Here is a 13073-nt window from a genome sequence, read left to right on the forward strand (position 1 = left end):
CTAGCATAAAAGACTGTTGCATAAAAGACTGTTGCATAAAAGACTGCTGCATCACCTAACGCGCCCTGATCAGGCAAACATGCCAAATAATAAACAGATGAACAATAAACCTATTGGTTAAATGTACAATACTATCAGATTTGACTGTCTGCACTCTGATCTGTCTGGCTGTGATAAAGGCTGTGATACCGGCAGTTTTAATATAATTAATGTAATTTAGCACTTGTGTGTGTGTAAAGCCACTTTTACATTGTATAAAAAAAAAATCCAAATGACCAACAATACTGTTTGCATTCGAGAACGTAATCCTTTATGTATACCTCTCCATCCCCAAGAGTTTCCAGCAGCAGCAGAAGAATGGTTTTAAAGTGTTCATCCCAAACATGCAACTGGGTTTCCCTAATTAGCCTCATGAGCTCACACAGTGCTGCCTTCCTCTCTTCCACACGCTCACTGTGATTGGACAATTCCTTTAGCAGCTCAGCCACCACCTCAGACTGGTCCACACCGCTGTCTGTTGGCACAATTTTGTAGAAAAGAATCAGCTCACATTCTGACACATGTAAAGAAACAGGTTGTAATGGACCATGCTGAATGAGCGGAGTGCAAATTTTGGACAATCTGATGAAAATCTCTTAGCAAGCAAGAAATGTGGCAACGCTCTCAGTGTAATGAAGCTCTATGATACATAGTCCCAGCATATCACATGACCCTAAACATTGCCTTTATGACCTTCTGCGTATCAGAATTAATTTGAACATGTGCCTTTTTGCTGACATGAAAGATTGCTCGATTATGCTACTTGTGTCAAATGTAAAAAATGAGGTAACCACACAGAAACCTAAATAATTTTTTTTGAATTTAATGGATCATTAGAATTATTTAGCTACTTTATTCAATCATATGGAAATATTAGTTAGATTGGTTATCCTGGACTGATTAAAGAGTATACATTATATATATATATATATATATAAGAGTATTTTTTTGCCCTTTCAGTAGATCTATTTAGGTTAATAGATGTTACATTTAAGTTTTAATGAAAGCCACTTGGGAGAAACGAACCATCTAAACTTTTAATGAGTAAAACTTACACAAACATTACTTAAAATATAATAATAATATGCCAAAGCACAAAGTCACTGGGAAATTAATATCTAATATTTAGGTGTCCTGGGACTTTAGGTAAGACATTAATATTGAGAATACAATAACAGTATACCCCTCTGCCATTAAACTAGTCAGCGATTCTCTGCTGTCTGGATCTACAGTACAAAACACTCATCATTTGTCTCGTCATCTTTAAGAGACTTTCCATCTTAATCCAGCACACCTTTCAGGCTCTTACTAAAGGCAGAAAAGTTTAAGTAAGTACCTGGCTGGTATTCCTTGGTGGGGCGGGGACTGGAGGAGAGAAGGGGCATGGTGTTCAGCAGGGACGTTTTGTTATCCAGTGCTGTCCGACCAGTATCTGCAGTGTCAGCACCCTGTAGGGACACAGTAACAACCACCATGATCACTAAATCTCTTCCACATTATGTATAAAATATTTCAGCTTATATTGCAGTGCAAAAGCAGTGTATTTCTATATTTTTTTAGGATTTTAATGTCATGTCACAGGCAATTTTGTATCTTCAATTCACCTCATTTGCATGTCTTTGGATTGTGGGAGGAAACCGGAGCTCCCGGAGGAAACCCACAGACACAGGGAGAACCAAAAACCTTTAAAGTTTAAGGTGCAATATAAAAACATTTTTTGATGTTTGTTGATGGAATTTCCGAATCCATATTCTAATGCCACCTAATGTTATAAAATGGACTACTGTCATCTACCTGGTAAAATGAATCCCTATTTGATTTACTGTGCATTGTATGTAGAAAATTCTTAGATTTTTTTCAGGTATTGTTTTGTTTAGACAAAAAACCTCATGCCGTTTGCAGCATTATGACCTTAATGACGAAAGCAAAGTCACCAGTATAGGAAAGTCAAATTATAAACGTGCTTACTAGTAACTGTAAAAGCTGCAAAACACAGAGCTCCCCCCAGATACAGCCAATAATGTTAGTGTAGTCAACCGGCTGGCCGATAACGGTGCTGAGATTCTAATCCAGAACTCATAGGTAGTGGGCTAGCGTAATAGATCGCTGCACCACCCCATCATCTAAAGCTTTAGTGAACTCTAAATTGCTGTCATTCCAGATGTACACTAAACATTATGAGTTAGCATTATTGCTTATTGCTCTTACTTCTTCTCCGTCTCCGTCTCTTTTGCGAGGAGGTTCACTCATGTCCTCTTGGCTGCGAACACTGAAGTTCTGGATGGCTTGGCTAACCCCCCGCAGAGAGCTGTAGATCTCCTCAGAGTTCATGTTTTCTGTGTCGTAATCAAATGCACTGCAAACAGAACATGGCATGTGAACAAATGCAAGTGTGTCATCACTCTGGAAAAAAAAATTTGTGTGAATGTTACCTGGGTGAAGGTGTGTTTTGTGATGTGTTTGTAGGGGATGTTAGAGGGCTGGACCAGCTGGCTGGTGATCTTGGCGTGTGGCGTGTCATAGGACTTCCCACTTGAGCCTGCAAGACAGGTAAATAAACAAATGAAAAGTAGGGAAACACTTTCTGCATGTTTAGCATGTTGATAAATGTTCTTCTACTGCAGTGCCAAAACTGATCTGTTAGAATCACTGATTTTGTATATCACTGGTCTCAACCTTTCTCTCAGCAGGGCTGCAAAGTGCCATTACAGTGCACTAAAGTTGCTTTTGCAAACCAAACAAATACATTTAGGCAGGGGTTCCTAACTTGCAACCCGTGGGTCATCTGTAGCCTACAAATTATATAGGCATATTGCTCCTATACATTAATGCACGTATGTTTGACTAGCTTGTGGCCAACATAAAAAAGGTTGACAACCACTGCATTGAGTTACAGCAGTATTATGCCTAAAAGTACAGCAGCAAACGGCTCACAGACTACAGGATGAGAAATCCTGCTGTTCACAATTATTGTCCACTTGCAATAGCTTGATAGTGGACGGACCTTGTTTGAAACAGAAGGAGACTGTAGCACTGTTGTTTGGCAGTCTTGTTTCATTAATTTGATTTCACTTCAGAAAAATATAAACTCAGCCCCACCCAAATAACAGCTGGTCAGTACTGATGTTCAAATGTGGTCTATTTTCACTGACAGACTTTATGGGGTGGGGGCAGACAAAATTCACATAGCTGTATTTCAATAATTTCCTTCGGGATAAATGAAGTATCTGTCTGTCTGCCTGTCTGTCTGTCTGTCTGTCTACCAACAAATGTCATCTTATATAGCTGGTGTGCCTAGTAAAATGTATTAATTGCTATATGTGTATCTAATAAACTGTGTAGACACACCCAAACTGAAAATGCAATAAATAAAAGGAAACCCCTATATAAATAATTTAAGAAATGTTAGGGGGAATGTGTATATTACCCAATTAAACAATTAATTAAACAATTAATCTAGATTGTGTCCTTTTACAAGCTCATACTGGATGTGCTGATCATTAGTCTATCTGCCAAAAAGCATAGTAGGTGATCAGCACATCCAGTATGAGCTCATAAAAGGACACGATCTAGATAACTTTTAAAGAGGCTTCACTACTGAGACATGAATGCCAAAGGCTTTAATCACAACATAACTCAACTGGCTAGTATTTTAAATAAAACATGAGCAAAATGACATCTGCATTCAGATCTGTGAACAAGATGCACGTTTAATGGCCATTCATGTCAGGGTGCATTAATCTGTTCTGGTGGCTCCTTATTTTATCTGTCTCCTTTTTGCATGCATGTGTGTGCTGGTATGCGTCTTACCGGTGCTACACCACCAGTATTCCGTAGATGATTTTGAAGAAGTTTAGTGGCTCCATCCTGGAAGGTTTTAGGTAGAGCGCCAAGAAGCATGGTAAACTCTGGAGTATTCAGCTGGAACAGTGCGATCAACACAGACTGTGCTGCCTGTAATAGAACAATACACAGTACGCCAATAATTTAGAACAATGCATACTAAACAGTAACAAAGTAAGTGAAACAAGTATTCAACCACTACTTTCAGGGCATTTATAAACCATAAAGTACAAACCAGATTCCCCAAAAAAGTTGGGACATGTGTCAGTAAAATTAATCTGAATCCTTATTTATCTTGAATGCTTATAAAAGTATAAAAGTAGAAAGAAACGATTCCAATGATTTCATTAATTAACTTCATTGTATTTTTGTAACCAGAAACACATTTAGGATTTGATGCTGCAACACACTGCAAAAAAGTTAGGACTTAAGCAAAATAAAAGTGAAAAGTTTATAAAGTTACAGTGTTCCACAATAAGCAGGTGAATTGGTAACAGGTGAGGGAATCATGATTGGGTATAAAAGGTGGATCCACCAAAGGAAATTCCACTTACAGAACTGCAACAATTATTGTCCTCAGTTCCCAAACAACTTAAAAGTTTCATTAATAGAAAAGGTGATTGAACACAGATTAACACACCTCTGTCCCAAATTCTACATCAAATTCTAAATGTGTTTTTTCATGTTTACAAAATACAATAAAGTTGATCAGTAAAAACAATGGAAATCTTTTCTTTCCACTATTGTCAGTTTAATAAAGATTCAAAAGAATGAACAAATCACGGTTTCTCCTTTTTAATCACATTTTTATACGTCTCAATTTTTCTGGAAATGGAGTTTGAATGCATTTATAGGTATTATGTATGTACAAACGTTAGCTTTTTGCAGCATAGTAGTAACATGCCATCCAAAAATTATTATTAATAATAATTCGGGGCAGATGGAATGACTTTGTCAAATATAGACGTCATGATATGTCATGATGCGTCCACCTTCATATTTCACTGTGGGTATGATAGAATTGTACATATAATGCTTGCTTTTCCAAACATGACGAGCTGAATGATCGCAAAAAAGCTGTTTTCCTTATTTTGATTTTAGGTGAGAGTCTCTGTGCTTCTTTATTTAGTACAGAAATTATAGCAGGCAGATGACTGCAATGCAGTTCACTGCTTATTCTTTCATTTGTTATATATGGATTTGTTCCAAGGAAATATAGTAAATGATAAAAATAAAAGAGGCTGAATACTTGTTTCCACTCCCTTTTACCACAGTTCTGGGTGTGGCCCATTAGTGAAAAGTGGCTAAATAAAGCAATGTATAGTTCTTAGAAATACTCTCTCATACCTTTCTAACATCTGAGCTCTTTGGTTCTGTGGTCCATGTGATGATGCGGGAGACTGCTAGTCTGGTTTCGCTGGAATTGACAAAGTCCTGTGGCTCCATTTGTAGCGTCAGTGTCTCTATGTACTTCAAAATTGCCACCTTCACCTGTGAATATCAGCCTTGTATTACCACTAAACATATTCATTCAAAAATATCAGCATGTTCTAGTTGTTATCTAACTACCATGAACATCACTGCATACCTCTGTGATTTCTTTCTCTTTCGTTTAATGTAACAATAGCTCCAAACATTTGAACAGCAGCAGAACAATCAAGACAATTGTCTTAAAGGACAATGCCCGGGAGATTTAACAAATTTGCAAAAACTAGTCATGCATGCAATCATTTATTTACAGAGAACATAGCGAAAAAGAGACAAGAAAGTGAGACTACACTTCTTTTTCTTCCAGTGCCCTAGCCTCACAGTGTCCATTATCTACTTAGTAACCTGAGCTGCTTTGCTAGGGAGGTTCACTGAATGAAGTAAGATAACTCGAGCGCTTAATGATCTCACTCTACACAGAGCAGAGATATACACATGGGCTTAGTTTGGTCATTTTTCTAGAAACTCACCAAAGCCATTTTAAGACAATTACTATCTACCAACCTGCCAAGTCTATGAGCTCATTAAGCTTTAACCATTTCAAACATTTCACGGGCTGAGCTCAAACAGGAGGTAAGGTTTACCCTGTTGGGAACCAGCAAGCTACAGAATTGCTTCCCCTGAGTCACACTAACCTGAACTGCTTGGTTCCACACTTGGATATGTTCCTCTAGTGTGCAAGCATGCCGCCGCTTTCTGAGGGGAAGCAATTCTATAGCCCTGTCCCCGTACTGGCAACAGCGCCTTCTCCCCGGCTTTGGAGAGAGAGAGGAAAGTATATCAATAACGCAGAGAACCACACAGAGGGGAGAGACAGCGAGAAAGGGAGGAGCAGCTGTAAGGAAAGGGGTAGGCTGGAAAATGCTGGTCGGAATACGATGCAGAACGAGGGCTGAGGTTGGGGGCGGAATATATGAAGGATGAATGAGGTGTGGTTGTGTGTAGGGGTGGGTGTTGAGATAATATAATTAAGCAATAGAACACAAGAGGGAGTGTCATTTTGAATAACATCACGGCTGTGATTTGGTGGCTGGCGTGATGTTATTTGTGATAACACACCACCTTGAGTGTTCTACCGTTTTTAACAACAATAAAAGCAATTAATTTATTTACAGCAGTAAAAGTTATTTAAATAAATAAATCAAAAAAGCCCTGAAATTCATACTAAATATGATCTATTACTGACAATATTATCCTCTAAAAAGTAGTACCACAACAAATGAGTTGTTGCTATGCAATGGTAACAATTCTCTAACCTGCCTTAATACAATAGGCTAGAAAGACATCTGGTTTATAAAACAAAGATTAAAGTAAAAAAAAAAAAGGACAAACACTAAAAATAAAATTTACTAAAAATTTAAAGATAGAATTTAGTTTATTATTGGGTTTATTGCATTATTTGTGTACAGTATGTCAATCTGTACACTGAGTCGTAACTCACACTCATCTGTCCAACTGGCTGCAGGTCAAATGTCATCTTACATTTATCCGTTTTATCAAATTCTAATTTTGTGTAAGCACAAATACAAAACAACCAAGGTTTGTGTATATAAAGCTTGTTGTTAGTTGGCAACTTGATAGTAGAGTGATAGTTTTGGTGTAAAAAAGAGTTCTCAAGACTTCTCAACCAAACGTATCATAAGGTCAAAATGTTGGCCTGTAATTATATTACAAAATACACAGTCTACACTGATCAGCCATAACATTAAAACCACCTGCTTGTTTCTACACACAGTGTCTATGTTATCAGCGCCACTTACCATAAAGAAGCACTTTGTAAGTCTACAATTACTGACATCTGTTTCTCTACATGCTTTGTTAGCCCCTTTTCATGCTGTTCTTCAATGGTCAGGACTCCAGCACCACAGAGTAGGTATTATTTGGGTGGTGGGTCATTCTCAGCACTGCAGTGACACTCACATAAGGGTGGTGTGTTAGTGTGTGTTGTGCTGGTATGAGTGGATCAGACACAGCAATGCTGATGGAGTTTTTAAACATCTTACTGTCACTGCTGGACTAAGAATAGTCCACCAACCAAATATATCCAGCCAACAGCGCCCCGTGGGCAGCGTCCTGTGACCAATGGTTGAAGGTCTAGAAGATGACCAACTCAAACAGCAGCAATAGATGTGCGATCGTCTCTGACTTTACATCTACAGGGTGGACCAACTAGGTAGGAGTGTCTAATAGAGTGGACAGTGAGTGGACACGGTATTTAAAAACTCCAGCAGCGCTGCTGTGTCTGATCCACTCATACCAGCACAACACACACTAACACACCATGTCATTGTCACTGCAGTGCTGAGAATGATCCACCACCTAAATAATACCTGTTCTGTGGTGGTCCTGACTATTGAAGAGAACAGGGTGAAAGTAGGCTAAAACAGTATGTAGAGAAACAGATGGGCTACAGTTAGTAATTGTAGAACTACAAAGTGCTTCTATATGGTAAGTGGAGCTGATAAAATGGACAGTGAAAGTAGAAACAAGGAGGTGGTTTTAATGTTATGGCTGATCGGTGTATATTCACATTAATCACAGAAATCTATCAAAACTATTAAAAAGCTATTGAGATTTAAACAATATACTGTGGTCTTATGAACTTAAGCTCTCACAATCACACAATTTTTACTGAACATGTTAAAGACTCATTCATCTAAAGATGAACAAATATCTAACTAATAATTGATTGTTTAAATCAATGCTGCTGGCTAATCAGTAATTTTTACTAGCTTATTCAAAATGAAGTTGCGGTATTTAAACACATCAGTAGCATGTGGAAAAATCTAGTGTTGTGCTGACTTAGCAGCTTTTAATTCCCTCAGTATAAATGCATCCCTTAAAAAAGCCTGTTACCCACAAGACTGTATTTGCTCTAGAAAGTGCACGAATTTAATACATCGAAGGGGGAATCAATCATGCATGTAAATGTTTAATATTTACGCTTAATGTTAATGGTTAACCACACTAGTCAGTCATCAGCTAAAATACTGGCATCCATAGGCCATATAATTTCCTTTATGTATAAATGATAAAGTAGCTTTGTAATAACTTTAAACATGTTTTAAATGAATTAAATACTGGCATAGACAATACACATTACCAACAGTGTTACATTTATAGTGTTTAGCAGATACTTTTAATCAAAGGCGGCACAGAGTTGTGACGAAACACAATTCAAGAAATTGGGTGTTAAGGGCCTTGCTCAAGGGCCCAACAGTGGCAATTTATCCAGGTGAGGTCTGACCACCTGATTACTAATGTAGTACATTAACCACTAAGTGACCACCTGCCTTCACTCCATGGTTAAAAAAATCCCACCTTTCCCACCTAAAATCACATCTGGTTCCCCTACAATTGCACACTACAAGAAATACAATAAACTTGCATTTATGACATTTAGCTGATGCTTTTAACCAATAACGTAAACAAGCGGGAGGTGTATTTACACAGTTAAGAGCCAAAAGCTTTACCTTTAGGTTGGGAGTTTGTGTCTGGTCTACGGTGAATCTCATCAGAATGGTGAACTGCAGATCATTAGGGAAGGACTCCCTACCGAGAGACAGGGGTGATAAGGTCATTTGCTGTTACATACCGATCTTTGAAACTGCTGTCAACATGGCCAATTTGTTTTGTGTATTGTTTATTACAAAAATGTGCATGTTGTTTATTTCGCCAACCTTGTGACATCAAGTGCTTTCTGAACTTTGGCCTGTACAGAGCCAAGAAGGTCGGCACCCATCTTTTTCAACAGCTGGGTAAGAAGCACAAACAGCCAGTCCTGCAGATCTGCCTTATGCACTAATATGAAGTCCACCAGTGTCTCCAGGAACATGCTAAATACCTATATAAAAAACAAACGAGGATTTCAACAGGTCAAACTGTAAAATGCCTTACTATTGATCAACATGCTCAGCTAATGCAAATTTGAACTCATTCAGAAGTTAATTTGTGTAAATGAATGAGTTGATTGTAGTAGGTGTTGCTGTGAACATGCTTTGTACATTTAGTTTGGGTGGTTTCATACTTTCTACATTCAAAGCATGACAATGATTAGAACAAACTGTAATGGTTAGGTAAATCAAAGTGTTTAATGTTCAAAGCACAAGAAAAAACAGACATTTTCCACTGATTCGATTCGATCAAAATGACATGAGAAAGAATCAACTATAAAATGCATTTTGTTAAACATTTTCTACTGTAATATTAAATTGTTATTGATTAGTGTATTAGTGTCAAATCCTGCAGTTAGCACTGATCCTAAAGCATAGGATTAATTAAGATTAGATTGTGTGGTTAAAATGAACATCAAATATGACTTAATGGAGTATAAATAAGAAAAAAAGTCTGCATAAAATCCAGCCAAACTTACTCTCTACAGTTCCACCCCAGGACAACGCATGAAAAGGAAAAAAAAAAAAAAAAAAAAAAACATAATCCAGTGAGTGTTCACAGCCCTTTTAATGCATTAAAGAAAAAATCACAAAAGAGCTTAAAGGGGCTCAACAGTGCCAACCTACTTTTCATTTGCTCCAGTTCTGGAAATAAAGGTCCTGTTTATTTATCTGTAAGCACTTCTAAAATTCTTAGATTTTAAAACTACACATGAAAGCAACTAGATATATACTTTACTACTATTTAAAAAACTATTTACATCCCACATTGCAATGTGAATTGTATTTCTGGATCCAAAACAGTTTGTCAGGTCAGGTTTGAAACTGAGTCTGGATTAACTAAAACTAAAACCTTACTGGCACTTTGGCAATTAAACACATCTCATTTAAATAAAGGAAAGTGATCCCTAAATATCTAAATCTTTATGACAAAAATAAACAGCAATTTTTACTCCCAGAACCTCACTGTTGAGCTCCATTTTGAAAGACAAAAACAGTGCTGTGACACTGTGGTCTTGTAAGATAATAGTTTATTTGAATAAATTATGAATTATCCAGCAAAAAGAGAAAGAAAGAGAAAGTGAGAGAAACGTGAAAGGAAAAGACATGACATATAAAAAAGGGAGGAAATTTCTGAAGAATTGGCATCCCTGCACAAAGGAGGAAACAGGCTCTAGTTTTCCGGACCCCTGAAGACAGGTCGGGAATATGAGCATACATGTGTAGGTTTTGTACCTTAAAAGAGGCGGAACTGATACCGGATTCTGCCGTGCCGAAGCCTCTGGACTCACGCTGTAAATCAGAAAAAGGGTTGGGCCCAAATCCGTCAATCACACTTACATAGCAGGGCAATGACCCAGCCACCGAGACCAGAGATGGTGCCCGAGCAGCTCAAGGAAAAAAGTCGCAATGCCGCAGGTCAGTGAGAAACCAAGTCAAATTCCAAACGGCACACAGAGCAGGTTAGTTTTTGCAAGTGTTGGAGCATTTATATGCTTGTTTAACTTTATGGCTGAAATTGAATTGATCCCAGAATATGTTTGAGGGCTTTTTTTGTAAAGTTAAAAGAACAAATAAAGCAGTGAGGTTGACTTCTATGGTGCATTAAAGGAGAAGGACTGTAGGTAGTTTATGATGCCATTTAAGACAACTGAACTCTATTTATAGCGCTACCTGTTTGTACTTTAAAATCTTATCAGCAGCAAGTGTTTGGCACACTCTTGTTAATAGCTGTGTTCATTTTTTTCCATTATATTTTTATTAACCACTTTGTCTTGGTCATGGTAGTGCCATGTCCGGTTCACAGAGAAAAACACTCACTGGGCACAAGAATATCTTGGACAGAGTGCCAATCTACTGCAGGGCTTCCGCAATTTAGCCATTTTCATACGTAACAGACAATATTGTCTGTGTAGACGCCCGGCCTGCCTATAGCACCACTGAGATTCATGCATTACACAAATGCCTTGCAATGGATTGGCACCGTGTAGGGTATTCCTGCATTGCGCCCAAAGAAACCGGACCTGTTGCAACCCTGACCAGGGTGAACTGGTTGATAAAAAACAAAATAAAAAAATTGTTTACTTTTTATTACACATAAGTGCATAATAATACGCACTGCACTGAGTTCACCATACTGTATTCTATTCAGCCAGGCAGTGTTTTTAAAAACCACAGGTAGTGGTTTATGTTTTCAAAAAAAAAAATGTAAACATAAAACTGGATAAGAACAGAGTGTTCTATCTGCCAGCTGGGCTATGCAAGTCAATTTGTCCACCTTAAAAGTAGCAAATTAGTTATAAATAATCTAAATAAGGCTAGTATTTAAGCAAGTGTTTATTCGCATACATGCAAGAGAGCTGAAAAAAACAGAAAACCTGCCAACAAGCAGATTTCAGTGAGTGAGAAGAGCCGAGCAATTACTGGAAGGAAAAAGGAAGTGAATTTTACCCAAACCGAACATGCTGTGAGCCAGTAGCCTTGCCCTGGGAGTTTTTAAGAGCGCATGCCTGCGAGAGTGCTGCTCACTTTGTATGTCTGAGTTAAAGGCTATAGGTGAGGCAGAATCCGAGATTTTAAACATGTTAAAAATTTCATGCACATGTGCGCTTGCGCACGTGTCTGCAGAAAAAGGCCAGCTGGAAGCGGCGTGCCGGTGGTACCTTGCTGTGGGGGTCTGCAAACATCCTGGTGAAAATCTCACACAACCGCTTGAGCTCAACCCGACTGAAAAAGAACAGACAGAAAACAGACAAGTTGAAAGACATAATTTAGCATAAAGGCTTGGGGGTAAGCTTTAGCAAAAATAACTGACAATTTAAATGTTAATGTGCACACAATTCTATTGATGTTTTGAACAACGATGACCGTTCAATATATGAAAAATGCACATTTTTTAAAATCACATATTGTTAAACCTTTATTTGTGTTTTTAGAAAGACCACAAAGAAATACAGCTGGTGTCAGCATGTGTCCCAAAGCATACTACCATGTTAAATGTTGATTGTGGTTAGACTAGGTTGATCGTGCTGTTACTAGGTTAACATAGCATAAATGACTCAGCATAAGTCGTGAAACTTGAAAACCAGTGCATATGAATGTGGTACCTAAGCACCCGCTGGTTTTTTAGCAGGGTCTGCAGTCCCATCAGCCCCTCTTTTCTCTCAGACCAGTTGGTTGAAGCACAGCGGTTGAGCACTTCAGCTACGTCCTCAGCCTGGCGCATGTATGTGGGAATACTGCCGTTCCGGGAGCTGTAGGAACGTTCTGAGCACGCGCTTGATGCATCACTGTTAGCGTCATCATCAGAGTACATGCCGTAATTCTCATATCGCCGCCGAGCTGGTTTCTTCTGCTTATGGAGAAAGAAAGCAAGGAATGCATTTAAGAGCATTTAAAAAATAGAATCAGTGTAGACAGACAAACACATGCTAATGTAGTTAGGACACCAAAACAAGCAATTCCAAGATGATCAAATGCAGGATTGCTGTCTTAAATACAAACCTTCTCTGCTCATTATACAGCACACTAGTGTTCATGCAGTATTTTTCTCACAATGTTTTAATGAATACAACTGTTCAGGATTTGTGGAACAGAATTTGTTTCTCTTTGCCATGTATGTGTTTCTCTTTTGGCTACATTATATAAACAATTTTTCTAATTAGCGGCACTTTAAAAAGGTCAGTAGCAAATTGTTTAAAACAGTTCAGTCAGATTAATCTTTTAAGTGCAGCAACAAACGGTAAAAACTGTGTTCCATTGCGCCAAATCTACACGCTGCTCGAGGAAGCACAGCGCCAAGGTAAACAG

At 38.2% G+C, this 13073-nt stretch overlaps 1 protein-coding gene across 35 annotated transcripts in view; it reads right to left on the reverse strand.

Moving 5' to 3' along the window:
* Nucleotides 1-13073, reverse strand: part of clasp2 (cytoplasmic linker associated protein 2) — a 66055-nt gene that overhangs the window by 3384 nt on the left and 49598 nt on the right. For 14 of the 35 annotated variants that reach the window (XM_063013795.1, XM_063013767.1, XM_063013742.1 and 11 more), the window contains 10 exons: nucleotides 12371-12615; nucleotides 11927-11990; nucleotides 9051-9214; nucleotides 8844-8922; nucleotides 5230-5373; nucleotides 3850-3993; nucleotides 2472-2578; nucleotides 2248-2395; nucleotides 1376-1487; nucleotides 321-514 (listed from right to left, as the gene is read on the reverse strand). In XM_063013795.1, the coding sequence (XP_062869865.1) occupies nucleotides 321-514; nucleotides 1376-1487; nucleotides 2248-2395; nucleotides 2472-2578; nucleotides 3850-3993; nucleotides 5230-5373; nucleotides 8844-8922; nucleotides 9051-9214; nucleotides 11927-11990; nucleotides 12371-12615 (1401 nt within the window). Of the gene's footprint in view, nucleotides 1-320; nucleotides 515-1375; nucleotides 1488-2247; nucleotides 2396-2471; nucleotides 2579-3849; nucleotides 3994-5229; nucleotides 5374-8843; nucleotides 8923-9050; nucleotides 9215-10499; nucleotides 10557-11926; nucleotides 11991-12370; nucleotides 12619-13073 lie in introns of all 35 variants that reach the window. The other 21 variants (XM_063013641.1, XM_063013588.1, XM_063013547.1 and 18 more) reach the window with 3 other exon arrangements.

The sequence above is a fragment of the Trichomycterus rosablanca genome, chromosome 2 (genome assembly GCF_030014385.1).
Source record: "Trichomycterus rosablanca isolate fTriRos1 chromosome 2, fTriRos1.hap1, whole genome shotgun sequence".
Classification (NCBI taxonomy): Eukaryota; Metazoa; Chordata; class Actinopteri; order Siluriformes; family Trichomycteridae; genus Trichomycterus; species Trichomycterus rosablanca.